Source organism: Epinephelus fuscoguttatus, linkage group LG17, assembly GCF_011397635.1.
Source record: "Epinephelus fuscoguttatus linkage group LG17, E.fuscoguttatus.final_Chr_v1".
Classification (NCBI taxonomy): domain Eukaryota; kingdom Metazoa; phylum Chordata; class Actinopteri; order Perciformes; family Serranidae; genus Epinephelus; species Epinephelus fuscoguttatus.
Window position 1 is genome coordinate 14,701,061 of NC_064768.1, and position 26,305 is coordinate 14,727,365.

Below are 26,305 nucleotides of genomic sequence, written 5' to 3' on the forward strand. Positions count from 1 at the left end.
TGTGCTAGTAACCATTATTAGCTTAAGCCTATGGCATTTGCTTTTATTGCATGTAACATAACAAGTTCACATTCGCTTCACCTGTCTCTTCTCTCCTGTGCTCTGCAGCTCGGTATGTGGACATATCACGCAAATCATTGACTACCAAATAAATGGATATTTTGTTGTTCATGTACATACTAATTTCACTACAAAAACCTAAATAAGGTAGCAGCTATCTACAGAGATATTGCCCCAGTGTTGAAAGTTACTGGTTATTTTAAGTAGCCTTATCAAGGTAAATGATCATTGCTAATAACAATTTATTCACTGCTGGCTATACTGTATGTCATTCCCAGTAAATCTCACAATATAAAACCTGTGTTTTCTGTTTAAAAACAACAAATGCAGGAAGACAGTAAGTAGCCTACTCACCCTTCTTAAAATGGTTACCTTGAGCACACAGCTAATAAGTATGTGGTTTGTTTACATACAAAAGTGCATGTTCAGTGTGTGGACAGAGAGCTTTGATGTGAGGCGACACATAAGGCCCGTTTCCACCGCAGGAACTTCGGGGTAATTTTACGGGGCCGGGGCCGTTGGTGCGTGTCTCCACCGCAGGAACCACCCACAAAGGACAGAGTTCCGGAACTTTTACAGGGGCTAAACAAGTCCCTGCCTCGGAGTAGGTACTCAGAACGGCCCTGAAAGACTCCTGGCTGGGGCTTGGGGATTACTTGGTGCTGACTGGATATACTCAAGGCAGGATGTGACGACAGAAAGCAACAAAATAGCCGGCATTTTAAAACTCAGCAGACGAGGGTTAGCTCGTTCACATAGCTTCCGCCGCCATGTAAAAAAACACTCACTAAATGGCCCGTGAAAAAATATTTTTTCCAGCGGATATCTTAGTTACAACATGATTGAGCTAGCAAAGCAGTTTTGTGTTGATGTGTGGTATTTATTCAGTTTTGGGAAATGACGATGTCTAGAAAGCATCAGCTGACAGGGAAAGCTAAAAGCAGCAGCAAAGCTAACATCAGGATGTCATCTGTTAAAAGCCTCCCGTTGTCGGATACAACATGAAACTGCTCCAGTTAGCTCAATCATGTTGTAACTAAGACATTCGCTGGAAAAAAATATTTTTTTCACGGGCCATTTAGTGAGTTATTACAGACACCGTTATCGGCTAACGGCGTCCCTACGTCGCCCCGGTCAAAATGGTCGCGTAACGATTACGTCACATCCAGAGGCAGCCCGTAACTTTACAGGAACCTTCGTCGTACTCCGCTCTCTCAGTGGAGACACGGTGGTTGAGAGGGCCGAGCGAGAGGACGTTCCTGTAGTAGTTCCTGTCCCTTAAATAGTACCAGGAACGTCTTCAGTGGAAACGAGCCTATACAGTATCCGTACCGCATTACTTTGAGTCATAACCATAGCCAACATAAGTCATTATGTCGTAATAAAAACACATAAACAACAACAATGCAATGCTGTACAAATACCTGCCACAGAGAACTTTCCACCCTCCAAGGAGGAACCAGCCGAGGCCTCTCTGTCTCTGGTTGACCCTGGCCCGGGGCAGCGTCTGGTAGTCGCTCTCATCGTTCTCAAAGCCTTCTTCCGACATCATGAGAGGCATTTCATCCAGGTTGGAGGGCTCATCTTCTAAAGAGTATCTGTGAGAAGGACATATTACAGTCAGATATAAAGAAACTGAACATGGATATGTGACACACTGTTCCCAAAAGGGACCTGCTATTGTGAATCAAGGATGATAACATTTTGTGTCACAGTGCAATTGCAGGCTTGTACTTTTTAGATGTCACAATATTTCACTTGGGGTGAAAATAACATTTAGATATATATCTGCTACTCATCACAATAAGCTCCTCTTTTAATCCACATAGATGCTGAATTATCCACGATCTATGTACAGGCTATGTGGCCAAACTTTGGACATTTTGTTGTCAGCGGACTGTCAGTACTGAAGAATGACAGACTGCTCCATACAGCAGCAGATGTGCAAAAGACTAAAGAAAAGCCAAGATTAAAGCTAGTTAGCCCAGTTGGCTCCGTTCCTCCATCACTAAGTACTGTAGAGTTCGTCGCCCATTCACATTATAAAGAAACACTGGAAACACTCTTGAGAAGCACATAATGTCTTATTCATGAGGCCTCTTTACAGAATTAAGGCAGTCTGAGACCTGACAGGAAAAACCTAGAGGAACTCACAATACTGGCTAAGTCACTATAAACCAACTCTAGCTGCACACTGACAGCACACACCACAATACTATAGAGACGATGCAAACTACACACAAACCACAATAAATTCAGAATGAAAAATATAGATGCACCTAAACTGAGCATAAAATCTTAAATGAAAATATTTCGTAATATGTTAATATTTGAGTCAGTAATAAGTAAAGGTCTATCTATTGACACACAGCTTAATGTGACGGATAGCCTGCTGTAGTATCGGGTAGCAAAGGGGATATCAGGTTTACTATAAGAAGAGCGTCTTTCGTGGTTACTATAAAGTCAGGCCATTTTCCATTCTGCTGGCATGTAGCTGAGGCTATGCTATTTTTACCTGCTTTCAAAACACCAATAACCGTATTTACACCTGGTGTACTTCTGCACGCACAACCACACATCAAACGCTCACTCAACAAATGCCAAGCAGGTCTTCATACTGGAATTGGAATAGTGTGCCCTCAAGCTTATCAATTCGTTTGACCAATGCCAGCATGTTTTTCTGACAGTTACACATTGCAAAACAATGATTCAAACTCATGCGTACATGCTGCTAGAGACTTGCAAGAAGGTGTCATGAAAGAGAGCAGGAAACGGTCCAAAGTGTGGCTTCATTTCACAGAGAAAGATGACAACAGCATTGCTTGTAATGTCCGTAAAGTGATATTTTCAAGTAAGAGTGATAACAGCAGCAATATGCTGAAACACCTCTCTATACCATTTCAGCAATACTGTGAAGTTCAAACTCTACAAGAGAGCCACTTCTTCCCAACTGAGCAGTGCATCCTTTACCTAGGGTTAATGCCATGCAGGCAGGCTTAGCACATTTTTTCTTTGACTAAGAAAACCTAAATGAAAATGTATACTTTACAAATATTCACTCATGTCATTCAAAAGCACATGTCCCATGCACAACTTGGATGACAGGAAACATCAGAATGATAGTAAATAGGCAGATAGTGTTGCTGCCTCTTTACTATCATTCTCTCAATTCATCTAAGCAGATTCATAACGGCAATGGTATCAATAAAACCTTACCAATTCCAAATCCCTAAAGGTGTTAATAGGATGTGATAGAAGCTGCCTATCACTGCTGTCAAAACTGATTACACTGATCCAGCACAATACAACATTTCAGACACCAAAACTTCAACATTCATACCTGATACATATTAAATAGACAACATTAGAAGACCTTCAGAACCAAAACAGTACCAAGTATTTCAAATCTAGTATCTGTATACAGTGGCTGATCACTTTCATTACCAGCAATCACTTGTTGAAAGGAAAAACCCACTCCAACACACAGAAATAAAATCATGCGCAACTGGGGAACATTTATTTCGAAACCACATCATTTCTCTTGCTTTTGCTGGGCCTGGTGTGAGAGTCAAAAAAGGTGGTGACTGCAGGTGTTGAGACTCACTGAATATTTGCTGATGAAAGTTTCTGTGTTTTCAGCACACAGAGTGTGAATATGACAAAAGCCAGAGACTGATGATAAAAGTAACACCCCAGCTGTGAATGAAGCATAATTAACTAAACAACAGCGGTGCACATATATACATTGTAGATTTTGTACTTAAGTGTTTTACTGCCCTGTGAATACAGAGTTTCTCACAGGTTAGTTATTTATGGCTGGGAGCTTTAACATCCAACACTTGAAAGCTGACTGCAGAACATACGTACATTCAAGCTGATTTGTGATTTTAACTTACTTTTCCATTTTATTCAACTGCATGAAAATGAACAATTCTGGGAAGGTTTCAATCAGTACTATATGCACATTAAATTTCATTTTTCAGACTTCTTAAAGGGCCAGTGTGTAATATTTGGCATGGTTTATTGTCAATCTGAATCTGAATCTGAATATTCTACCCATTAATATGTTTATATAAGTGTATAATTGCTATAAAATAAAATTTGTTTGGTTTTTGTAGCCTTATAATTATGCTTTTATATATATATATATATACATATATATATAGCAAGGGCCTTGCTTTAGAGAGGTCGCCATCTTGCACCGCCATGTATGTACAGCAGACAGAGCGGACAATCCAGCCAGCCAGAGAACACGTTTCGCGTGTATAAATGAACCAACGAAGACAGCGGAAGGAAGGAAGGAAGAAGGAGGAGGAAACAGCAGAGAGAGTTAGTAGTTCGTCGATAGAGAGTAGTGAAAAGTTTTTTTAGTTATAAAGTTTGCAAATGGACCACTCTTACCACGCAACAGGAGAGAATGAACCCGAACCGTCATCTACGAGGAAAAGAAGACGCAACTTCAGTTCTTGTGATGCACTCCCTGCGGTGCTTTTCCTCCTGATGATATATCTCCCCAACGATGGTAGCACCGAATCCCATTCTGTGCATTCAGCCTCTCTTCTCGCCCGCTCAGCATCAAACACATGGAGTTCCTCATCTGTATGCTCCGGCTCAAACAGGTATGGCTCTGGGTCTGTGTCCGCTACAAGAAACTCTTCAAAATCGCGTTCAAAGTCATCCATTGCAGCTACTATAGTCCGGAGATATTGCTAGGCTAAATAAACAGCTGAGCTCTGTTGACAGGCTACGCTGTCAGTCAGTGTGCGGGCTGGAGGTTGGTGGAGTAGAGAGGGGAGGGGTGCCCACTCAGCATGGTAAACAAGTATGTGTGTATGATGTGTGTCTGTTACGCTAGAAGAGTCAGAGTTTGGGACGGAGTCTTTTACCCCCTGGAGTGTTACCAGAGTTTTTGGAGTGCTAAAATAAACTGGCCTTTTTCCCGAACGCTCCTCTGGTCTCCTGCTCATGAGGGATTCATTACAATATCGTAACATGGTTTAGATTTCTAAATAAACATTCACCTCGTGGCTAGATAGACCTACTCCTGAAAAACTCGTGCGCAAGGCTTTTTGTCCCCACGAGGCCGCCGTCATTTACCCGATGGGAGGGGTGAGTGAGTGAGCCCTGCAATCTAGAATTTGACCACTGTCACTGTTTTCAACCCATTTTACACACTGGCCCTTTAAAGGAAAATATAATAAATACAGAAAATATGTTTGGGTGGTGGCAGATCTATTGGGTATCTACTGGGTAGGCTGCCCAAAAGAAAATCTAAATTTCGAAAACTCGGGTATATCAGCAGGCTGAAAAGTCACTCTGCTGTACATGAATGGATGTCTTGTATTTAAAAAAAGAAAATGAACATGTGAACAAACATAAAACTAACATCAGCGGCATTCTGATCTTAGTTCTCAGTGACACGGCCCTCCAGAGCTGCTCAACATGCCAAAGCAAAACTTACAGAAACTGGTGCAACCTGATTTTCTTTTACAGCTGACAACTCCTGCAATTTAAGTTCAAGAACCAGAGATAATGATACCCCAGTAATCAAGAGGACTTTCAGTCTTAAAACAACGTGTTATCTATCCTTGCAACATGTTATCCAGTGTGGACTGTGAGAAACACCTTCAGTAAGGCTCTGCACCACGATTACTCGGGACACATACTGGATAGTTTGAGGATTCCCAGCTCTTACTTTATTAACACATTTCATTATCTCACTACATCATGTGGGTTAGCCTGAAAGATGAAAGTTTGACCCCAGTCAAACAAAAGCCTAATAACCTTTCACAACAATCCCAGAAAGCAGGCAATACTCGGTCTGTAGTGCTATTTATAATGCAGATCCCAGCGGTACAACTGTAATATTTATACAGTGCATTTTGTTGAGTAATTCTGAATCTGTGCCCAGATCTCTAATCTTGTCAGCAATGCAAACATTAAAATAAGTAATGAAGTCTGATTATCTTACAATATTTATATTGGACTAACCACAGATTAATCTTATTATTAACTGTAATAACGCTGTTGAATTCAAGCATTTCCTCTCCCCAGATGTTTGGTCTCTCCAAGTCCATCTTTCAAAAGTTTATTACAGATACTGTTTTTTAGTTTGATTATCATAAAATTCTGTAAAAGCACCAACAAAATTATTAGCAAATTATTATTTCCTCCGCTGTTGTCTGAGTGAAAGGAGATCAACATTTTGTTTAAAACATTCCATGTGCATGAAAGATTCTGCATTGCTCGGCACAGAATTGTTTTGAAAACATTTGCAGGCAATAACTTTTTTTTCTTTTAAATAAAATATTTGGGTGATGAGATGATTTAATTCTAAATTTGGAGCATTTAATTCTCCATCTGATTTGAGAAACAGTCTGTGAAACTTTTATTTCAAATCCTATCAGTTTTATTTGCCCATATAAATATATCTGTAATAACAGAGTGCTTTTTTTTTTTTTTTTTTTTTTTTTGGCCATTTTGCCTTTATTGGACAGGACAGGTAAGCGTGAAGGGGGAGAGAGAGAGAGGGGGATGACATGCAGCAAAGGGCCACAGGCTGGATTCGAACCCGGGCCGCTGCGGCAACAGCCTTGTACATGGGGCGCCTGCTCTGCCAGTAAGCCACCAGCGCCCCAACAGAGTGCTTTTTAAAAACATATTTTGGCGGAGTAACTTTTACAGCAGAGAATATAGCTGAAAACTCTGAAAGTCACGCAGCTCTGACGGTATGAATTCCATGTGGGAGGGTGTGAGTTTGCTGAGAATGGGAGGATCAAGTGATTTAATCTAGCACATGACATCACACACAACACAATATACATTCATAGAGTCTTACAGTACAGTACGTACATGCACAAAGAACATTAACACACTCAATGCAAGGCAACTTACAGTGACAAATTCTGCTAAACTAGACAAACAAGATGTGAACAGTGAAAACATGAGTATAAGGTGGTCGTGAAGGTCAACGTTAATGTTATTTCCACCATAAAGATGCAGATAATGGTTATTTTTAACTGAATCTAAATTTGCTAAAAGTGTATCTGCCACAAAATGATGGATCACAGCATGTAAAACTGGCTCCATTCCAAGCCCTATTTCAGCTAGTGCAGAACCAAGAAGTAGATGATGTTGAGAGTGGGTTTATGTTGTCACCATATAAACTGAAAAGCGAAAAGCACTGCAATTCGAAAGATAGTGAGCAGAAAGGAGAGAGGAAAATGGCTTACGATTAGAGCAAAACCATAAGACTAACTATTCTAATCAGACTGCCTGCTGGAGGGCCTGTGGAAGCACAGTGGCAAACCATTTCCACATTTTCTGGAATTGCCCCTCTGTGTCTCCATTTTTAGGAGTGTACACAGTGACCTGGAAGCAGTTTTTAAATTCAAATTGAAAATAATGTACCTCAATGATCTAGAGGAGCATCACGTTGCAAAGCAAGATACATACTTGTTAAGGGTGTTCTTAGTAGCATGTAAAAATGCTTTGACAAGAAAATAGCTAAAATAAGTGGATCGACTTAGTCTATAATATGTACACGATGGGGAGAATTACATTTAAACTAAAAATCCAAATTGATATTTTTAATGAAAATAGGTAAAAATGACTTACCCACGTGTCAACTATAAGGCCTGACTTTTGTATAGTAGCAATGTATTATGGGCATATTTCCAAAGCTAAAATAATTTCCCTTTCCTCTAAGTGCAGAATCAGTATAGGTTGATTAGAATGTGTACATATACAGAAGTGCGTGTTTATACACACGTGTGTATATATGTATGTGTGTATGCGTATACATGTGTGTATATGTAGATTAGCTTAAGTGTGTTTTTATGTCCGCTTGGCACTTATGCCTGTTCTTTAAAAGACAACCTAACAAAAAGTAATGGAAAAAAAAGGTTAGAGCAAAACTATTCTGTATGAGAGAAAACAGGATAGTTTTACTTAGCAGGTATCAAGACAGAAGAAAGATCAACCGATAGTTTGCAAAGAAAAGCTAAGAGCTATACCTAAATATGAGGAGAGTCTCTACAACAAGTGGAATTTTTAAAAAGACAAGCCCTGTAGACTGAAGGGATTACACATATTGAATACTTAGAATGGGTGTTAGATAGAGCAGGAACCTGCTGGATTTGGCTCAAAACCTGCAAATCAACTCTTGAATCTCTGACTTCAGCAACCACTGTGCTTGAGGCAACCACCAACTTCTCATCACTGTTTTGTGTTGTGTTTACACACTGCTGGGGCTTGCCAACAAGGTACATTAATAGCCATAGTGTTCCTTGCTATAGAACTCCCACACCTGATTACATAATAATTCAACTCTAAATCTAGTAGAGACGTGGGCTGGTTTGTAAAAAGGTTTGCTGGCTCTCCGGTGCAGCACAGGCATCATTGCCAACAATTGCTTCCTGTGTCGGTGGAAAAGCTTTAGTAGTGTGGCTTTACCAGCTTCAGGATCACTGCTCTGTAGCTGACCCAGCAGTGTGATCTGCACTGTGAGGTCAGACATATTACTCACATGGCCCAATAAACTGTCACATGAATTTTATTACTGAAACCAAGAGAAGGGAAAACAGAAAGGCAGGTGTTTCTCTTGTGATCTAAATTTGAATGTGAGGTAAATAAACACCATCGCAACTCAACAGGAACTGCTTATATGCAGAGCCAATTTCGGTATGTACATTGTAATGGGCTACCAATTACACATACTCAAACTGTGTAAACATTCAGTAACATCCTACCACTTGGTCTAAAGGTACCTGGTCATGCGACTAGTTCACTTCCTGTCCATTCCTGACCCTGAGGGCTTTTATAGCTCAGCCTCGTCCAGTCTGAAAAATGAACAAGCTGGTAAATGAATGCTACAGTAACCAACAACACTTTAATAACATGTGACGAACTTGTTTAACGCAGAGGAGCTATCATGTGACTTTAAATTAAATGCCAGGAGGGGACTGAGCGATGCAGTGGTCAACAGATAACTATCACTACATAACGCACACTAGGACGTTATAGAGTTTGTGGTATTGGCCTAGTAAAGGCAGAATGAATATGAGATGGTTTTTTAGCTTTATGAATGATGGTGTGAGCAAACGAAGCAGCTGTCAAACGGAGAAAATGTCAAAAGGGGCTGTCAGAAGCGGTGCTAGCTGTACAAGCTAACAGCCACGACCAGAACACAAACACGGACCCCGGGAGCGGGCGAGACAGCTAAATGTGAACATGTCAGACAAACAGCTCTTTCTTTAGTACGCGACTGAAACAATAGGCCCACTAGCCTCTCCATACCTTGAAAGTCTGGCTGAGTTGTAATACGGGATTCTCTTCGAGTTCTTCCGCACCGGATTTAACGGGATGCTGTCAGCCATCTTGGCTGGGCAGTACACATTCTGACGTCACGTTAAAAAAACGCTTGGGATGTATGCTGCGTTCACTTACTGTGCGGAAAAGTAGGAGCACTGAAATGCGAGATATAAGACTGGAGAGATTCGTATTTTTCGCGTATTTTCCATTTTTACGTTATTCTGTTGGTGCAGCACAACGTAGTGCGTGGGCATTGAATTTTTTAAACTAATTTAAACTAACAAAGAATGTGTCTACTTACGAAAAGCGGGCCTTATTGAATGTAACTATAGGGAATTTCCGCTTTCCGAGGGTCCGGAACGAAACATGAGTGATCCGAAGAGCATGAATTTAGGGCAAATGATGATAAGGACCGTGAGATGCGGTTGAAAGCTCCGCAAAAGCTCATAAGTGACCCTTGACTGATTTTCCATATAGTTAGAAAAGTTAAATCCTCCCTAAAAAGTTTAAGTCCTCCCTAAACCCACCCTTATTCTTATCAACAAGCCCAAAGCTAACCACTTGTTTATTTTTCATTGAAGTGCCAGATAATATTTCAGATATATCAGCTTAATAAGTTTTAAATTGGTGTGTTTTTCCCAAAATAATTTGCAACGCCCATTTCCGAGGAAATCTGGATCTGAAAAACTTCCACTTCATGATGGTGCTCCCAATAAAGGATGAGGTAGTCTTTGAAAAGTACCTGTCTGTATTCATAGTGGCTCATAGTGCCGATATGCAGCAGGATGTGCATCAGTTATATCATGAAGTTTATTAATATCAGAAAGCGATGATTAAAAAAGATGAATTAAAAAAAACACACAAATTTAATCAGAACTAGGCTAATTTATGCTTGTGCAAACTGAAAAGTGATTGCACCATATATACACCCTGGACATATATATTCTTAAGTTATTATTATTATTATTATTATTATTATTATTATTATTATTATTATTATTACTGAGAAGGGTGCAGTTTTGCTGCAGGCCTACAAGAAAAACCAAAAAAAGATAAAGAAGACACAAAAACGTGTTGACATATGCATTTTGTGTATGAATGCACATCTGCACACGCTTGACCCGTCATGTTTACCGTTATCCAGAAATTGTTTGTTTGCAGGGGAAAAAAATGCTTACTTACGTACTTAATGCATGAATTCAAAAGAGAGGTAAAGCTGGCAAAAGAAGTTATGGAGAAGCATGAATTGAAGCATGAAATGAAAGAGCACAGTCTATGTGTAACTTTTTACTTTGATGTAATTTCTATCAAGCACTGTGTGAAATTAGTAAGCTCTTCTCCGTTTTTATACAGTGAGGTTGTGAAGTGAACATACAGACTGTTTGTTCTAGTTTTTATTCAGTCCAACTGTTGTTTAAGAATGACAATTTCTCATCATAACATTGACAATAGCTCACTGCAATTGGTAATTGTGGGTATGTACGGGCATGGTTTGTGCTTTGCACCAGCTAGCAGCACTGGGCAGCTGTCCAGAGGAGATAACAGACTCTTTGCATTATTGATTTGAACATATCGTTCCCTTCTTCAGAGCAACCATATGTCTGAGCACCTTATGAATTCTCTCAGGTACAAGTTAAACTTCTTTAATGTATAGAAAAAAAAAACATTCACAAATGACGGCAAAGTAAAATAGCAAAATGTGAATTCCCTACTATTCTCTCTCAATTGATAAAAAGTTCTTTTTCAAGTCTATATATAATACATAAGAACAAACAAGATGTTTTACAAATATTTTAATGTCCATAATAGATTGCATAAGTATTACGTCTCCATTCATCTTTTTTATTTTCAGTTGATTCCAATTTCTTTGCTGTCATCAATCAGCATTGAAAAATGCCTATTATTTCCCAGGTCCATGCCTGCCTTGGTTAGACTGGTTATTGGACTTCCTGCAGTGCTCACTCTGTCCATGCCTGCAGTCAGAGGGTGAAGCTGAGAGATGCCCCTGTTCTGAATCACTGAGATCTCGTTGTTCTTCGTGGCCAGGCTGTTGGCGATAGCTGTCGCATAGCGGTTCCAAAATCCAGGGTCTACATTCATCGCTCGAGCTGCCAGGTCCTTCTGAAACATCTCCCCAAACTTCGCTGCCTCTCCACCCAGCAGCGCCATGGGGTTCTCTACTGACAGCCGCCGGCCTCTCCTGGCTGGTGCGTTGTTCCACATGTGAGTTCCCATATGAACCTGAAAATGACATACAAGATATTAGATTTGGTGACTGATCTTATTTCGAAATGTAAACGTGTGTAACATGAGTGGTCTCAGTGAACACTAAGCCCACTACATTCAACTGGGGCTTTATCCTCCCTATTCTTCTTTGTCTTATATGACATTAAATTGAAATATCCTCGGGTTGGGGCTTATGACTCGACAAAAAAAATCAATTTGAAGATGTCGCTTTGGGAAACTGTGATGCACATTTTAAATTATTTCTGACATTTTGTGAACAAAATAATCAACTGATTGATGAGAGAATAATCAGCAGACTAATCAGTTGGGAAAATAATTGTAAGTTGCAGCTTGGGTCGTCATGATATACCGGTATTGACGATAACTGTGATATTTAAAAATTAAGTATTGATATCTTGTTAATAAAACACACCTGATAATGTGTAAATGATCCCGTGCCTTTTAAATCATTTGCGTTTCTTTCCACACTCGCTTTGTCTCCCTCGCCCAGCAACATCTGGTAGCCTTTTCACTATCCATTAAACATAATTGCTTTTTTTGTACACTTTTGTACAGTTATGGTTACAGACTCTCTCTTGACCTCCCTACACTTGTATTTTGATTGCAGGTAATTTGCCAAAAAAAGAGACAAAATGTACAATAAACCATTTTAAAGATGAAGTCAGATGACTGATGGCGTTATCATTATTTCAAATTTTCTATAGATATTGCAACTAGCAGAGACTTGTGGTCAAGAGCAGACATGTTATAGACATTCAAAAAAGCAAACAAGCAAAAAAAAAAAAAAAAAACATTAAACAATTTTTTTGGTGTTGGCGGATGGGGGGTATTCATCTATTTTAGTGGAGAGGAAAAGACCGAGAAAAAACATCATAGGACAGATGGGGCACTTAATTATTATAATTCTTATTAGAAATGACTGACTATTGAATGCTATTGAATCTTATGTGGATTAAGCATAGACTGCTTTTATTTTGAAAGGTGCCCATTAACACTGCAAGTGTTGCTAATTTTCTTACTTTTGCTAAAGTATACTTGTATTATTATGAGTAAATATGTTGTAATGTAAAGTTTGTACACATTTTGATAAAAGCAGAATGACCTGTGTTTTAACAGGAAGTTTAACAACACTTACAATTTACAAACTGGCTTTGCTTTCTATGTTTCTATGTTTGTTAGTGAAGACACAGAGAATATTGATGTAAGTGAACATGGGAGGTTATCTTGTTGCCATATGCTGCCTGCATTAACATACTGTAAGACAGACCCAGGAAGTGGATCATCTAATACTTTACAAAAGGCAGATATTTATCATTAAATATGGCAACAAAGCTTGAATCTAAAGAGAGAAAGAGAAAAACATCCTGGAGAAAAACCTCCTTTATCTACCTTAAGATTCCCTTTCGTGGTGAAAGCTCTGCCGCAGATGGTGCAGACAAACGGTTTCTCTCCGGTGTGTGTGCGCTCATGGATCTGCAAGGCGCTGGCCGATGAGAAGTTCTTCCCACAGACGTTGCAGTTGTGCTGCTTCGGTGTCCGACGAGGAGGAGCAGGGCCGAGCAGGGAAGTCATTCCTGGGCTGCCAACGGATGCATAAGCCGGGGGGATGTGAATGCTGAATGGTGGGTGCTGTCCTTCGGAAGGGTTGTGGGGTTGACTGTGACCATTCACCTCGGTTTTTATCAGGCCTGATGACGTGCTGGTAACCAGGCTGGGAATGCTTTGACCTGCAGCTGAAATGAGAATGCAGAAATAAGGTTTTCCCCATCATACTGAAACATTATTCAAACAACTTTAGTAGGCTATGAGCATTTTCATTTTAACACTAAATGTACCTCTTTCTCTGCTCAGTTGGAATGACATACTATAAGGAGTCTCCTCTTTCACGCACAGCTTGCTGGCCTGTATCCCTCTCAGCTCTTGGGCCACTGCAGCTGCTGATGCAGAGTTAGGGGACTCAGATTGCTCTCTCTTCACTGATGCTGCCAAAGGCTCTTGGGATTCTGGCCTGTTGCTGCTCACTGTGGGTGATTTGATCGTCATGCCTTCTGAGTTGCTTTGAATGGGAGACACTGATACACGAGGTGAACTGGAGGATTCTGACACATTCGGGCTATTTAGGCTGCAATGCTCCACCTTTTTCTCTGATAAAGAGCATTTAACGTTGTGATGGCTGCTGTCATTACAACCATTTGTTAGGGACTTTATACTGAAGGAGTTGGTCAGGCTTACAGTCGAGTCAATCATCCTCATTTGGTTCTCCAGTGCAGCTATACTTGAAACAACGGAGGACTTAGGAGGAGAGTTACATTCAGAGATTAAGGGTTTAGATGGGTTTACAACTTCCTCCATATTTTCTACCTCCTCTTCCTCTTCATCATTATCATCCTCCATTGAAATATCATCAGTGAGGTCATTGTCATTGCTACTGAGACTGTCAAAGTTCCTCTCATTGAAGGAGACATCGCCATCTGTCTCCTGCAGCCCGTCCACCAGGGTCGAGTCTGGAATCTGTCCGACCATGTGCATGCGGATGTGCTGCTGAAGCACGACAGCGTTGGTGAACTTCTTCTGGCAAATGGGACACGAGTGTTGCACCTGAACTGGGGGATTTTCTCTGTGAACACCAATGTGAGTCTTCAGGTTGCCTTTGGTGGTGAAAGCCCTGCCGCACACTTTACATTTGAAGGGCCTCTCCCCGGTGTGAATGCGGTAGTGCATCTTCAGCGCACTCTGACAGCTGAGGACGCGGTGACAGAGGACACACTGGTTGGGGTCTGTAATCTTTTTGTCAATGTTCTCCACCAGCTGCTGAAGCTTTGAGGTTTCAGATGTTTGCATAGAGTCCAGGAAACCACTGGTTGGGAATTTAGTTTCGTCCGAGTTGAACGAGAGAGGTGGAGAGTTGGAGACAGGGGACGCTGAGGTGACGGGTTCAGGCGTGGTGGTCACAGATGGGATCATAGTGCTGCTTGCATCTATTACCGGGTTGGCTCTCAGTCTCAGGGAGCAGTTCTGGGGCAGGTGTACCCCCTCTGTTTTCAGTATATTGGACGCTTCTGTCTCACGGTTTGACTGCGGAGACTCTGAAACAGGAGAGAAATGAGCCTCACTGCCTCTGTGGTTAGGTGACAAAGATACACATTCACCAGGAGCTGGCTGGTAGGGAGATTTAACGGATGGTGTTACACTTACAGGGTCATTTGAGCCTCCGATACTGGTAATAGTGGAGGAAAGAGGAAGACCCATAGTGGCTGGCAGAGTTGCTACAACAGGTTTGCTGTCCAGCCATGAGGAGACAGGTTTTTCTGGAGGGATGGACATTCCATAGGGAATCCCAGAACTTGTTGGCACATTGTCTAGATATTCTGGCACCGGGTACGGGTTCATCTGAACATGAGGATATTTCTCTTTGTGCCTCTGGAAGTGCACCTTTAAGTTCCCTTTTGTGGAAAAGCGGTTGCCGCAGATGTTGCATTTGAAGGGCCGCTCTCCTGTATGGGAGCGCAGGTGGATCTGCAGAGCGCTGTCACTGCCAAACACTTTGGCACAGAACCTGCATTTATGCTTGAAGAAGGGCTCCTCCGGGCTGGGCTTCGTCTCGAACAAGGGCACGTTAGGCAGTTTCCCTTTCCTGTGCTTCATGAGGGCTGAGAGAGGGTCAAGTGCATTAGCTGTGGCGGCTATGCTCGCCAAGGGGTTGGGGAAAATGACGCTGCTGGGGGGGCTCTGAGGTAGAAATGGCAGGCTGGAGGATGAGCTGAGGAGGCTGCTCTGCGCCAGGGGGAGCTGGCTGGAGGAGCTCAGTGTCTGAGTACAGCTAATGCTGTTGGTGTGTGGCAGTAAAGTGGAGATCCTGCTGCTGCAGCTGGAGAGCGATGGGGTTGAATTTTCCGAGGAAGCTGAGGTACATGTTACATCTCTACAGTTGGACTGCCCACATACAGTTTGTGAGGGGAGACTTTGTGACTTGTCAAGCACAGAGGACAAGGAAACAGCAGCCTGTCCATTGATGGCTGAGGGCATCGTTCCTGACAGTGGCAGGATGGGAGGAGCGATGATGCTTTGAGAGGGGAAAGGGTTAGGTGCCAGAGACAGAGATCTGGAGACTGGGTTTAACGCTGCCTGTGTTGGCTGTCTGTTCATGATGGCTACCTGGCTGCAGATCTGCTCAATAAGCTGCAGCTGGTGGACTTGTTGTTGCTGCAGAGCCAGAAGATGCTCCAGGATCACCGGGATGGCTGCTGAAGCTGCCTTCCCTCCAGTACCGCTGTTGCTGATCCCCTGGGAGAACTGAGCGACAGCCACCCTGGTGCTGTGAAGGATCTCCAGCGTCACGTTTGTACTCGGCATGCCATAGCTGCCAGCAGCTGGCATCTGAGGGGAAATGGACTCAGCTGAATCTTGATGCTGAGGGCTTGAGGTTGTAGTGTCCTGTGGGCGATGCTCAAGCTCCATGGCTTCATCATGCTCCAAGCCTTCCTCTAAATTGTCCAGACTGTCATTGTCATTAAGCTCAAAGCCAGCGTCTGTGGACTCCACTGCAGACGAGTCACTGGACGCCACACTAGGAACTGGAGAAGGTCCGACAGGAGATTCCTCAGGAGCTGGCATCCCCTCGTTGTCCTTCACTATCAGCACCAAGGGATCCTCAGTGCAGACTTTCTGATGTTCCCTCAGTTCAGTCCAAGTGAAGAACTCAGCACAGCATTTGTCACAGACGTGTGTTTCCTCACTGCTGTGGCAGCCTCCATTGCTCTCCACCCTGTCCATGCCCTCCACGATGCCTGAAAACATGAAAAAAAAAAGACAGATTAAGAATGCATAATTGACAATTTATCGTCCTGATATTTCACCAGAGGGGCAAATTTTCCTCTATCACATTGTAATTAATCTCTACACACACACAGCAGTGAGTCCATCTTTCCAAACTCGTGTTGTGTGGACAAGCATTGTTCAAACTCACTGAACTTGAAATTCCACAAGCGATCTCAAAGTGTCCAGAGATAACAAACATGTCGAGGTGAATTACAAGGTTTTTATAAAAAGATGTAAAACATATATTTACAGATCATTTGATGTAAAGGAAACATTTTATATTCCTATATGTCACCCAATCCAAACACTGTAGAAACATACTGCATATATTTATATATTGATACACAGTGTGGAAATGCTTTTTCTAACTATCAAGCTGCTTAAGAGGAAACTTGAAGGGAAGTTTTAACTACAAATAACGGCCACTTATTTTTCTTTATTAATATTTTAAATGATATTATATCTAAGTCAAAGTTTTTGTTACTATTTAAATGTTAACAGCAGATGAATAATTTGTTTCTGTGATACCACTTGCAATCGTAAAAATGCAGCAGGCCCCAGTGACATTGCTTTAAAGTGTTGACAAAAACTCACACCCCCTGTTTTCAGATGTTAATAATCTTCCCCAAAAATCAATAAGGTTCAATAAAGTTATCTGACCTCTCGATTGTGCATTCACACAGATAATGAAATTCCATACAGAATATTGATTTTTTTTTTTGGTGAGCATTTTCACTTTTCAGTACCGTGTCTCATCTTTATGCAAAAAAAGTGCATTTTCTATATTTTGTTCACAGCAACGTGTTTGTAGTTGTCTAAACTTTTCATAAAACATGAAGTTTAGTCAGATGCTGTGAGGTCAGCTGGCAGTTAAACTGTAAAATACTTCCCTGTTCTAGTGGTGTGTTTTTATGCAGAACATCGCAGCCATTTGATATTATAAGCAGTGTGAAACATGCTATAAAGAGATTATTATTACTGTATCATTAATTGTGCTCAGACTGATAAACTTGTGTTTTTGCTCCAGACGAACACAACTGGGATTCTGCATCAACAACACAATGCAATCGATGTCATGTCATTTTTAATTATATCATCTTTAATGTCAATATGTTGTACTGTAAATTGTCAGTTTCATGAGTGTTTGAATTGCTGCTTGCACCTTTTTCAATAATTTTGTCTTATTTTACTTTTTTTGTTTTGTTCTTTTACTTTTAGGGAGTCTATTTTAAATCTGTGTATGGGTCAGAGATAAAAACTAGTGTTTTGGCTAATTCTGGGGTATTTAAAGCAGTGTCCATTAATATGCACTGTCCCTGTCAAATCAAATAATAAAATAAACTTAACTAATGTATTCATCCACATGATAGAGCTCAACGTAGTGAATAATAGCTTTAATTGACACCTAATTTGCCACTTTTATATGTCATCAAGCTCCAAATCTACAAGAAAACACAAGCAGGGGAAAACAATAAAAGATCCAAAATACCATGATGTGAATGTGAACAGGATATAAGATCTGAATTTGCTGTTTTAATCCCTAACGCACTGCAAAGTCAACCCACTGTTACTTTTTAAATCCAATGTTAAAAATGCCGTATGCAGCACATATCACATGTCTAACACATTTCAATAAAACTCTCTTTTCCGTCTGTTTGATGATTATCTTTAAGATTTCACACTTTAGAATCACTGTTGCATCTGTTCAGGCTTTGGCCCATTAAGAAACAGACAGCAATACCAGATGGAAACATATGAGGAAATCAATAGTAAATTGTTGTTACATACACTCGGGCTTCCCTGCACCAGTTTAACAATAACTATTTAAAAAGGACCAAAAGCTGAAGACGAGATATTGTGAGGTTTAGATTTTTTTTCATTTAATATTTTCGCAAACATTTCTGTTTACAATGTGACAATAAATGACTTACTTTTTGAAAAAATAATTTTATTTCTGCCACACTGTCATTAATCAAAAAATAAAACAGCAAACTGCGTGTGTGTGTGTGGCCGACATATGTGCTGCACCTTTGTTCCTAAATGCAGTAAAAGTGGACAATTAAGCGTGCACGTGTTTGTGCTGAATTTACCATGAATGTGTGTGTAAGTGCTCCCGTATGTTCACATAGTTTACGTGTTTGTGTGCATGTGTGTGTGTGTGTGTGTGTGTATTGTGTCTCCAAGTGTAGTCAATACACTCCGATTATCACTATGTTTCACCACCTGAAAGAATGAGTCCCAGTGTGCTCAAGCTAAACACAGACTGGTGTATTTACAATTACAACCAGTACACTCAACAAATCCTCACACAAACACACACAGTGTGTGTATGTATTAATTAGCAATAAGTTTGTTGATACATTACAGGTTTTAGCTTCCACCTGTCTCCCATGTGAGATAATGAAAACTGATTTTAATTTTTTTTGTTAGTGTCTGAAAGCAGAGTGTAACCACAGCTGAGTGGGTAAAATCTATTTGAAAGTCAAACTGGTCAGAGGTAAATAATCAGAGTCGCTGGCTCACCATGTGGGTGGTCTGAAGATCACCAAGGCGATTCAGCAAACACAGGAGCGAAAACACTTTCACTGTTTTAGCTCAGGATTTTGCCTGCACTTTGTGAGATTTATCTCCAGGAAAAACAAAGAAAAGATCAGCTCTGATTTAAAGCTCTGAATATATTTCCAAGTATAATAACACCGATAGAAATGTCTTTCAAAATGTCATCCTTGCTCCATCCATAACGGCAGGAGCAGAAAACAGATTTATGTCTGTTTCTTGCTGTGTGGTTTGTTTGGCGATGAGAGGAGAAAAAGAGAAATCGTGAAGCTGCAGCTGAAAAGCAAACAGACTCTCAGCCTCAGTGTTAATGCCTCTTTGCCTCTCTGCGTGACCTCCAGGCTGCAGAGGTCAACGGTTCAGATGTACTAATTGTATTATGATCCAGACATGGAGCACTTGGCCCTCGCAGGGTGAGGCTGACAAAGGTTAAGTCAGCAGGCTCAATCAAAGCCCATCTCCGAGTGGCGGAGCCCCCCGCCTGGCTGCAGGGTGGTGGGAGGGCCTGAGTGAGGAAGGCCTGTCCCACACTCGACACCTTTTCACAGCCACAAATAAAACTAAATAAATCAAACATGGACCAAGAACTGAGATGATAATGATTGGAATTAATGTGTGAAACTGGCTTTGTGTTGCAGGCCTTTTGCTTTAGAGAAATGCGCCTGTGACTGAAGTGATATAAATAAATACACAAACATGAAATGAATCATATTACATGAGATTAATTCAGACTAATTTAGATTTATGAGCTGTCAGTTCAAACCAGGTGAGCCCTTTTTCTTCAAAGACTTTGCACCAAATTCAAAGAACGCAGGCCAAAGTCTGTTTAAAATTCAGTCAATTTTTGGATAAACACACATCCAACAGTTTAAAAGTGAATTTATTGTTAAAATATTGGTGCTGGTGTGACTGAGTGCTCACTGGTTCATGTTGATTAACGGTTCAAATAACAGTCAGGCTTCCCTGCACATATATGAGGAGAACATTTAATTGTTTAATTAAATATTAAAATATTAGAAATTATATTATGGTGTACCATAACATAGGCCGGCAATATGATGAATATCTAGTTACAAGTCGTGTACAAGGATGATTTAATTATTATTTTACACACACCGGGTAAAACATTGAGATAAAATAAGCTGAGACCAATTAAATCTGATCTACTTTTTTTTCTACTTTTTCATCCTATTTATGAAATAACTTGTACAGAAAATATGGGATGCTAATCAAGTATACGAGTAAAACACATGAGTCCTCGTGCATGTAAATACACTGTTAGGATCATAAAAGTAATTTCTTTGAGGCCACATTTTTCCCCAGATTATTTTCTCCTGGTTTATGATGTAAATGTCATTGAAATGTGAAAGTTTTTGACAGGAAGGCCTCAAACCAAAACACACAATAACCTCAAATATAATCTGTAGAAAAAAAAACCCCTTAACATACATTTCCTCGTGGCTGTTTCCATTTGTTTACTCTGTAGTTTGGTGAATTTTACAGTCACAGGCCTTGTTGGTAATCATCTCCCTAAAACTGTTATACATAAATTAAATTAAATATGAAAATGATTTAATTCATGAGATGTTCCATCGTTTTGTTTGCATCTACAGTCCGAAGGGTGCCTTCAGTTTTCAGTCAATCAATCTGAATGTTTTTTTTTTTTTTTTTCAAATAAAATATGAAAAGTATTGAATATGTGCGCAATTAAATTTCCTTTTCGTGACCAGGAGATCAACTCTTGGGGACTTTTGAATACTAACAAGGTTTCATTCGGCTTCAAAATAAGGTGTGAAAAGTAAATAATGTTAAAATGTAAAAAATAAATAATTAAGAGTCAGACAGAAACAGGAAGTAAACTAACCCAAATCCGTTTGTTTAATTTGCCGAATAGAGTTCGTCCACCTTTTCATACATTTCCAAAGACACCATCTTTGTTAATTTTGTCATATTCCTTTACTTAAACACGCTTTTTAAAAATGCTTTAGATGAAGCTGTTCTAAAATGATAGTTGTTGTTTATTCCCAGCAGCTGAAGTAAAGCCAGTAAAAGTGTTTGAAAGCCTCCCGGACACCTACCATTTCTGCAGAGGAGTCCGCTCCGTGTCGCCTCCTCCTCTGACCTGAGATGCTGCGGTTTGGCTTGCTTGCGGCGGGACATGTTGATCTCTCTCTGCTGCCTTTCGCCGACTCATCTACAAGCAGCGAATGGGACCCTTCAGAGGGAGCGGGGTCGGTGAAATAAGCGAGCGGTGGCTGGTGCTGATGCCCGCGTGCAGATTGCGCATGTCAGTGTAATTGTGATGGAGGAAGGATAATGCTTTTACGACTCTTGCTGCCCTTCGCTGGGTGATTGGCTGCGGTCCAGCCAACTCACGCTAGATATGGAAATGAGGGATGGGGTTTAATAATAATTAGTTCACTTCCTGTCCGGTGTACGGCTGCTTTTACGCACAACTCCGAGCACCTCCGACATGGTTCAGTCCGACCTGAGTGGCTCATGCGTTTTGGAGTAGCCTTGGCTTTAAGTTTGTCAAATGCTGCATCTCGGTGTCTGTTTAGGTTTAAGAGCGAGTTGTTTCTGAGCTCTTTGACGAGTTCGTGTCAAAAGAGACGCTCCAGTTTGAGCTGATTCTCAGGTAGATGGATGGGTGTCCCGGTTGAATCTGTCGCCTCACACACACACACACACACACACACTTAAGACAACACAGCAACACTAGCAGGAGCAGTTATCCTTCCACAGGAGGAAAGGCTTTATGTTCAGAGTCCAAAAACACTGCGTTAAGTCCACAATCGACACGTTAGAAGAGGTCATTCTTGCGTAAAAGTTGAAAGCCGGATTAAATAGGTGCGTAAAATCAAACTTTGTGCGTAAAAACCTCGCTCAGGTCGCAGATAGGTCCGATCTTAAACTGGTGGCTGTCGGAAGTGAGACTCCCTGGTTTATCCGAAGCACCGGCGCTCTCCGTGTTGCCTCCGCCTCCGGTCCATCATTAGATGCCCTTCAGCCGGCTGCGATAGGCTACTGCCAGGATACCACAGGAGGTGTTGGAGCCCTTGCTTCATTTGTTACGACCTCCCACAATTTGGCGCCACAATAGACTGAAAAATGTCTCTAAGTTGGAAAAGAACTCTTCCTCTGAGTGATGATCAGGGATGTGTGGAGGGTAAACCAACCTGGGCTCAGATCTGTTATCTGGAGTTTATTGAGAACAGGGTGCTGAAAGAAAAATTAGGCCTACTAGCATAGGCGTCTCCCTCAATATTTAGATCGTGCATTTGTCACGACCAATAAAGACATAAAAGTTTAGCAGAGGTTTTTGTTTAAATAAAATTAAAGACATTTACACCATAAATTGATAAGGCACATATTCTCTGGTGGAGGACCCCGAAACTCTTGTTTCAAACGTCCTCACCAGTGTTGAAACAAAACCTACTCCTTTGCCCACTAGCAGAGGTGGGATCAAGTCATTGTTTTGCAAGTTACATGTAAGTCTCAAGTCTTTGCACTCAAGTCCTGGGGCAAGTCCTAAATCAAGACAGACAAGTCCCAAGGCAAGAGTGACAAGTGCCGAGTCAAGTCCTAAGTTAAGACACGCAAGACCCCAGTCAAGTCTACAGTCAAGACTGACAAGTCCTGAGTCAAGTCTCTAGTCTAGACAGGCAACAGACAGGAAACAGGAAGTAAAACAACCTAAATCAGTTTCTTTAATTTGCCGAATAGAGTTTGTCCACCTTTTCATACATTTTCAAAGCCACCAATTCCCAAGTCAAAACTGGGTGTCGGTGGATTAGTGGATCGAGCAGGCGCCCCATGTAGGCTACAAGGGCTGGGTTCGACTCCAGCCTGTGGCCCTTTGCTGGATGTCTCTCTCTCTCTCTCTCTCTCTCTCTCTCTCTCCCCCTTTCACACTTCACTGTCCTATCAATTAAAGGCAAAAATGCCCTAAAAATATCTTACCAAAAACAAAACAAAACTGACAAGTCCTTAGTTAAGGTCCAAGTCCTAAACTTTAAGTTTGAAAGTCTACACAAGTCATGATGCACTTTTCACAAAATGTAACACCATTTTAACAACAAAGCAATATTATAATATATTAACAAATATCATAAATACTTTTTAAAATTTGTGTTTATAAAAAGTTGCTTACTTGTTAAGCTAATGTTAGCTAAGTATTAGCTTTCTTACTTTGTTAATATTAGCGTTACCATTACCGTTCTTTGTGCAACGGTAAATGTTGTACACAGTTGGAAGTTGTTGCACCTCTGACTGTAATTTTTGACCCGTGTGTTTTGCATACTGCAATTTGTTTTCTAATGACCTCGTAGTCATTAGTTTTTATATCTTCACTCGATGCTGTCTGATTGGTTCAAACAAAGTGGATCTGGGGAACTGATGTCTTGGCAAACTTTTAAAATAACATACTTTTTAATCTTTGCTCTTGCAAGTCAAATGGCTCAAGTCCAAGTGAAGTCACAGGTCATTGGTGTTTAAGTCCAAAACGAGTTGCAAGTGTTTTTTGAGTTTGTCAAGTGGAGTCTAAAGTCACCAAAGTTGTGACTTGACTCTGACTTGAGTCTAAGTCATGTGACTCGAGTCCACACCTCTGCCTACTAGCCCTTAATTTTGTAGGTTTTAATTAACTTTCGTGGCTGACATATGCTCACCAACTACGGGTAAAAGTTTTCACTTGAAACTCTTTTATGTCACAATGGTAACTGAAGCTAAATATCAGAATATGAATTGTACAAGAAAAAAAAATCTTTTTGATGTTATTGTTTGATCCTCCTCTTTCACAGAGTGTAGCTATTTCAAAGCTGAGAGAAGAATGAAGCATACTTCACCAGAGCTGTAATCCCTTTTCACCAGGCATTGTCCCAAAACTTGTAATTATGTGGTATTAAAAGATGCAGCTGGGGGAGGACAGAATCAGCTGTTGATAATTGCAAGTACTACACAACAGCCTGGTATTGATCGGCATGTCTCCTATTCCCCTGCTATAGAGAGATAAGGAGGCCCCACTCCTGCTGGAATATAATTTCTTCTGACCTATCAGGTTTCTACAGACTTATGATGAATAGCCAGAGTGGCCAAGAGGGCTTATCTGGAAACTCAACCCTCCTTGATTTGATATTGATTCTTTGTAACCAGCGTCGGCACACAAAATCAAACTAGCAACTACTTGACCATGATCTCTTCCAGATTCGGACTTGGCCTACAATAAGGCAGACTCCACTCATGGCCTCGAGCACCACTTGAATTTGATGATTGCGTACATCTGTTAGAGGAACAAATGTATCTGTTTGTTTTGTTTCATATGATGAGCAGCAGAGATGTATCTGAACAAGGCCACTACAAGTTCCGTAAATAATATTTAATAATGAATCAATATGACTTTTCGGTTTATCAAAGAGCTGCAGGAAGTGAATGAAATTGCATCAAATACAGACGTTTATAATAGTAATATCAGACAAAAAGGCATACTGGAGTTGCACAATAACATAAGGACAACAGAAATTACTGTGAAGCTGAAACTGCTGTCAACATGTGCTGTAGATGTGCTGGTTCAACTCTCAGGTTAATTATGAGGCAGAGGTTAGCCGAGCTGTTGCACTAGATTACATTATCTCACACTGTTACTATTATTCTCCATAATGAAAAAAAAACAAGCAGCTATTTTCCCACAAATACCAGAGGGTAATTATAGACCATTTGGTACCTTGGAGAGACCACGTTGCACTGGATCTGTCTGCAAAAGGACAAAACAAAGATTTAATTTCCTCCACCACCTTAGGTCTTTTGGGGTGAGTAGAAAAATTTTACTTTTGTTTTTTACTTCTGTGATGAGTGTTTTACGGTATAGTAACACAACATGGTACACTTTAAAGTAAAAAAAAAAGCTCAACTAAATGACAATCGGATCAAAGATTGCAGGTCAAACCCTGGAGATTCTATGAATGATCCTACAATAACAACATATTAAAGCTGGTCAACAACATTGTCTCTGACCCCAATCATGTCCTGAACAGTGAATATGAACAACTGTAATCAAATCAAGGATACAGGTGTGGGGTTTTTTTTGTTTCTTTTTTGGTTTGTTTTCCCTTGTTTGGTTAAAATATGACTTACAAGTAGCCTCATAGTTGTACTTCATAATAAGTCTTAAAATGTGACCAAATGTGTTTTTTTCCACCAGTAAATGCGGTAAAATATATTTTATTGTACAAGTTAAATATGTGACTGATTTCTTTAATCTACACCCTCTCAAAATTACCTATATGCCGTGGGATCTGATATAATGAACAAGGACACCTAAATTTAAAAATATGATGTTGATGTAGTCTGTGATCATCATCCTGGCAAACAATTTTCTGACTAGATTTTTACTAAAAATTGTAATTTGCACATCATTACAGATTGTGAAATACCCCACATCTCCCAAAATACAGACAGTGTGACCTCAGTGGTAGCTATGGACCTGGATATGAGGTAAAATGTGTGTCTTGTCATTTGTCCTGGAGATGGACTGAACAATACAAACACCCAGATCATAATGCACTGAACTTCTAGTTGTTTCTGTTCCTTTGTCCACCATCTGGACATCAATCAACACCTCTGAAAAAGTCTCAGAAATAGAAAACTTAAAACATCCCAACATTGCAGTAATTACAGCATTAGATCATATAAATGTTCATGGCATTTTGTCCACTGCACTGGACTGTAACACATTAAGTACACATGAAGGATCAAAAAATAAATGTGAATTGTACAGCAAACTACACTAAATGGTAGCAATTAATAAGCAATCATTTTGAATTGATTGTTGACTTTAATTCAGATCTAGTACGTGTTTAAAAAAAAAAGCAAAAACTCCCTTTACAAAGCTCCACTCTGTGTGTGGAAGCTTGACACATTGTCTAAAGTAGTGAAATACTGTCCATATAAACTTAAAAATTGAGTCCTTAGAATTGAGAAAATTTCCTGTGACCAGTTTAAGTCCACATGAAAATTACAGTAGAAGTCTGTGATTTACAAGCAGCTAAATGCAGGAGCTTATACAGCAGTGTCCCGTCAGCCACTGCCAGCTGAGGAATGTGAGAGCTGTTGTACAAAGCACGAGGCCTCAGATGCAGATATGACAAGCTAATGGCCACTGAGACAGACAGCGATCAACTACGAGAAAAATGCAAATCTCTGCTGAGAAGCCAGGAGACATGACAAGATTCTTGGGAAGACTTTGGAGCTACTGAGGTGTTTACTGAGCGAGAACCTAATTCCATTGGAGGTCTATTTTGTCAGTATCTGCATG

At 40.6% G+C, this 26,305-nt stretch overlaps 2 protein-coding genes across 3 annotated transcripts in view; both read right to left on the minus strand.

The window, feature by feature from the left end:
- The window catches only part of atp9b (ATPase phospholipid transporting 9B), a 58,302-nt gene extending 48,844 nt beyond the window's left edge, over positions 1–9,458 (minus strand). The window contains exons 1-3 of one of the 2 annotated variants that reach the window (XM_049602205.1): positions 9,358–9,450; positions 8,829–8,900; positions 1,485–1,658 (exon numbers count right to left, since the gene is read on the minus strand). In XM_049602205.1, the coding sequence (XP_049458162.1) occupies positions 1,485–1,658; positions 8,829–8,836 (182 nt within the window). In that variant the 5' untranslated portion in view covers positions 8,837–8,900; positions 9,358–9,450. Of the gene's footprint in view, positions 1–1,484; positions 1,659–8,828; positions 8,901–9,357 lie in introns of both variants that reach the window. The other variant, XM_049602204.1, reaches the window with a different exon arrangement.
- A 1,300-nt stretch (positions 9,459–10,758) lies between these two features.
- sall3b (spalt-like transcription factor 3b) lies at positions 10,759–21,907 on the minus strand. The gene is made up of 4 exons (XM_049603235.1): positions 21,072–21,907; positions 13,455–16,406; positions 13,009–13,352; positions 10,759–11,613 (listed from the first exon to the last, which is right to left on the minus strand). Exons 1-4 carry the CDS (start codon positions 21,151–21,153, stop codon positions 11,221–11,223), a joined length of 3,771 nt encoding a protein of 1,256 aa, XP_049459192.1. The 5' UTR covers positions 21,154–21,907; the 3' UTR covers positions 10,759–11,220.
- Positions 21,908–26,305: the final 4,398 nt, after the last annotated feature.

What these genes read in the sequence shown, in the direction of transcription:
- sall3b (XM_049603235.1), bottom strand. Translation starts at nt 21,153, where the DNA reads ATGTCCCGCCGCAAGCAAGCCAAACCGCAGCATCTCAGGTCAGAGGAG. An exon ending in CGGACTCCTCTGCAGAAATG is followed by an intron (nt 16,407 to 21,071) that starts GTAGGTGTCCGG and finishes TCATGTTTTCAG; the next exon opens with GCATCGTGGAGGGCATGGAC. An exon ending in CCAACTGAGCAGAGAAAGAG is followed by an intron (nt 13,353 to 13,454) that starts GTACATTTAGTG and finishes TTCTCATTTCAG; the next exon opens with CTGCAGGTCAAAGCATTCCC.